This window comes from Geospiza fortis, unplaced genomic scaffold (assembly GCF_000277835.1).
Source record: "Geospiza fortis unplaced genomic scaffold, GeoFor_1.0 scaffold820, whole genome shotgun sequence".
NCBI lineage: Eukaryota > Metazoa > Chordata > Aves > Passeriformes > Thraupidae > Geospiza > Geospiza fortis.
In genome coordinates this window covers 54,068-56,778 of record NW_005054657.1, presented here as the reverse complement: position 1 = coordinate 56,778, position 2,711 = coordinate 54,068, and the positions used below count along the sequence as shown (strand labels likewise).

Below are 2,711 nucleotides of genomic sequence, written 5' to 3'. Positions count from 1 at the left end.
CACCCCCAATACCACCAGCCCCCTCAAGATCCCCCACCCATCTGAAGATGTTTCCGTGTCCAAGGATAAAACCCACTACGAATTCAAGAAGGGTTGATTTTGCGGGCACACACACACACACACAGACACACCAATGAAAAATTAGGTAGAAATGGAGGGGAAATTTGGAAAAATGGAGGAAATTCTCCAAAATATGGAATTAGGGGCGACCTACAAACGCAGTTTGGTGGGTTTTGCCATAGAAGGTGAAGGGAATGGAGAGAGTGATTGCCTCAGATGTCCCATCATCGAGTTTGGGGTTGGTTTTATCCCCCTGGTCTGGTCCATAGGGATAGAGCAGGGATCCTGTGGGAAAATCAGGATTTGGGAAAATCAGGATTTGGGATCTGCCCCCAAATTCCCACCCAATTACATGGATTTTGGGGTGTATCCCACCAAATTTGGGGTTCTCATTGTTCCCATGGTTACCTAAAAATGGATGTCTCTTCTCCTGGGTTTTCATGGTGAAACTGGGGTGAAAGGGAATGATCCCAGTGGAATTACATGGGCAACACATGGATTTTGGGAGAATAGCAGGAAAATGGTATGATGTGGGTGGGAGAAAGTCTGATTTAGGTGGAAATAATGGTTTTTTTAGGGCTAAGCCCCCAAAATTCACCTTTTTCAGATGAGGTTTTGGTGTCCACCATGGAACCTGGAGAAGAAATAGGAGGGAAAATGAGTTGATCAATCATTTTTCCAGCAGGGATGAAAATGACAACATTTTCAGAAACAATATTTACCTAAAATCAGGAGGAAGAAAATACTAGAGGGTGACATCCTCGACCCTAAAATAACTGTTAAAAAAACCTGGAAAACTTAAAAAGAAGCTATAAGTACATCCAAACAAGCAAACAAACAACCCTGCCCAAAAAAGCAGATGCAGTAAAATGAAGTTCCAGAAACAAAAAAAAAATTCATAAAACACCAAACACACACTTTGTCCAGGAATTTTGTGTGGAGGGCTTTGTGCATGTGTGGTATTTTACCAATTTTTAAAAAGAATTTAAGTATTTGAAAAGTTGTTTTTTTGATTTAATTATGGTACATTTTAAAGTAATGATTTAATTTGATTCTGGAGATTTGAAGATTTAATTTAATTTTTGAAATTCAATTTACTATGATTCAATTGTAAAAAAAGATTTTATATAAGTGAACATTATTAAATTTAATTTCAATTTTTAATTCTAAATGCATTGCCATTTAATTTAATGGAGTTCTTAGATGAATGCTATTTTTCTTTATCTTCTATTTATTTGATTTTATTAATTTTTTATTTAATTGAATCTTCAGATTTTGCTATTTGTGTGAATGAAGAATTTTTTCCCCTACTGCACCCAAATTCAAGATTTTTTGCCTTTTTTTATGAATAAAATGAGGATTATTTCGATTTTTTCATACATTTTTAAGTGATTTAAAGGCACAAATCTTACTTAAGTGCATGTAAAATCAGGACTTTAAAGAGACAATATTCCAAGGAATGACCAAAATCCCACCAGAATAAAAATTCCCTCACCTGGATTTCAATGAAGTGAAGAACTGCTGCCTGAAAATGAGCTCAAACACCCTGAAATGCTGGCTTTCACCTCGTCGTGTTCCTTTTTTTATCAAAACAAAAAATACAAAACATGTAATTTGCCAACTTTCCCCTCCTCCAATCTCTCTGAGCTCTCCCAGGATTCTTAAAAAAGAGAAATTCAATCACGTGTTGAGGACTTTATCACGTGTTGGGGATTCTGGGCTCCTCCAGATGTATCTTTTTAAGCATAGTTAAGACTTTTTTTTAATAATTTTGGGGTTCTGAAGACACCTCTGGATCCTTCCTCACCCTATGTGAAGTTTTTGCCCCTTTCCAAGCTTTCAACTTTCATCCCCTGATTTAATTTTTTTTAAATAAAGAAGCCCTTTAAAAATTATTTTTAATGATAGATCCTTTATCTCCTTTTTTTATCATCAGGAAGAAAATAGATTATCCCTGTTTACTTGGGATTTTGAGGACTCTATTTTTATTGTGAGGCTAAGAAAAATCTTTATCATGTACTTTGGCCTTTCTTTCCTAGAAGAAAGAAGAAGTCCTTATATGTAGGAATTCTACTTTTTGGAGGGAACCCCTCCCCCCCCGCCCCTTTAAATCAACAATATTTTTTGTGTGGTTTCTTTTTTTCTTCTAAAAAGAAATTAATAATTTTGGTTTTAGGGATTTTTAAAGGGAAAAAAGCTTTTATTCTCTTTATTTTAAGGAAAAAAAAATCTTGTTCCTTACTTACCTGGCAATTTAAAAGTATTTTTTGCAGGAAAAATCTTTATTATTTCTCTCCTTTTATCGTCTTCTTATTTTTTCTAAAGGAAAACCCCTTAATTTGCTTTTATTTTAAAAAACCTCATTTTCCCAGTTCCAGATGGGTTTTTTCAAGCTCTTTAAATACAAACAATACAAGTTGTTTGTATTTTTTTTGGTCCAGGAGCTGGGCTTGAGCTTCTCCAGAATCCTCAGCTGGGACTTCTCTCATTAATTTTGCAAAAAAACCCAGACAGATTTGGGTTTGTTTCCCAGGAGACAGTGGATGGGGGTTAAAGGACAGGGGACAAGGATTCTGAGGAATTCACTGGATTTTTGGGGGGGCTCCCTGGAGGAGAGTCAGCTGGGATGTCCCTGTGCATTCACCTCACCC

General features: G+C 36.0%; 1 protein-coding gene across 3 annotated transcripts in view; it reads right to left on the bottom strand.

The window, feature by feature from the left end:
• The window catches only part of LOC102040525 (sushi, nidogen and EGF-like domain-containing protein 1), a 4,012-nt gene extending 2,274 nt beyond the window's left edge, over nucleotides 1-1,738 (bottom strand). The window contains exons 1-5 of one of the 3 annotated variants that reach the window (XM_005430598.2): nucleotides 1,556-1,738; nucleotides 783-836; nucleotides 659-694; nucleotides 469-509; nucleotides 215-345 (exon numbers count right to left, since the gene is read on the bottom strand). In XM_005430598.2, the coding sequence (XP_005430655.1) occupies nucleotides 215-345; nucleotides 469-502 (165 nt within the window). In that variant the 5' untranslated portion in view covers nucleotides 503-509; nucleotides 659-694; nucleotides 783-836; nucleotides 1,556-1,738. The remainder of the gene's footprint in view (nucleotides 1-214; nucleotides 346-468; nucleotides 510-658; nucleotides 695-782; nucleotides 837-1,555) is intronic. The other 2 variants (XM_005430597.2, XM_005430599.2) reach the window with 2 other exon arrangements.
• Nucleotides 1,739-2,711: the final 973 nt, after the last annotated feature.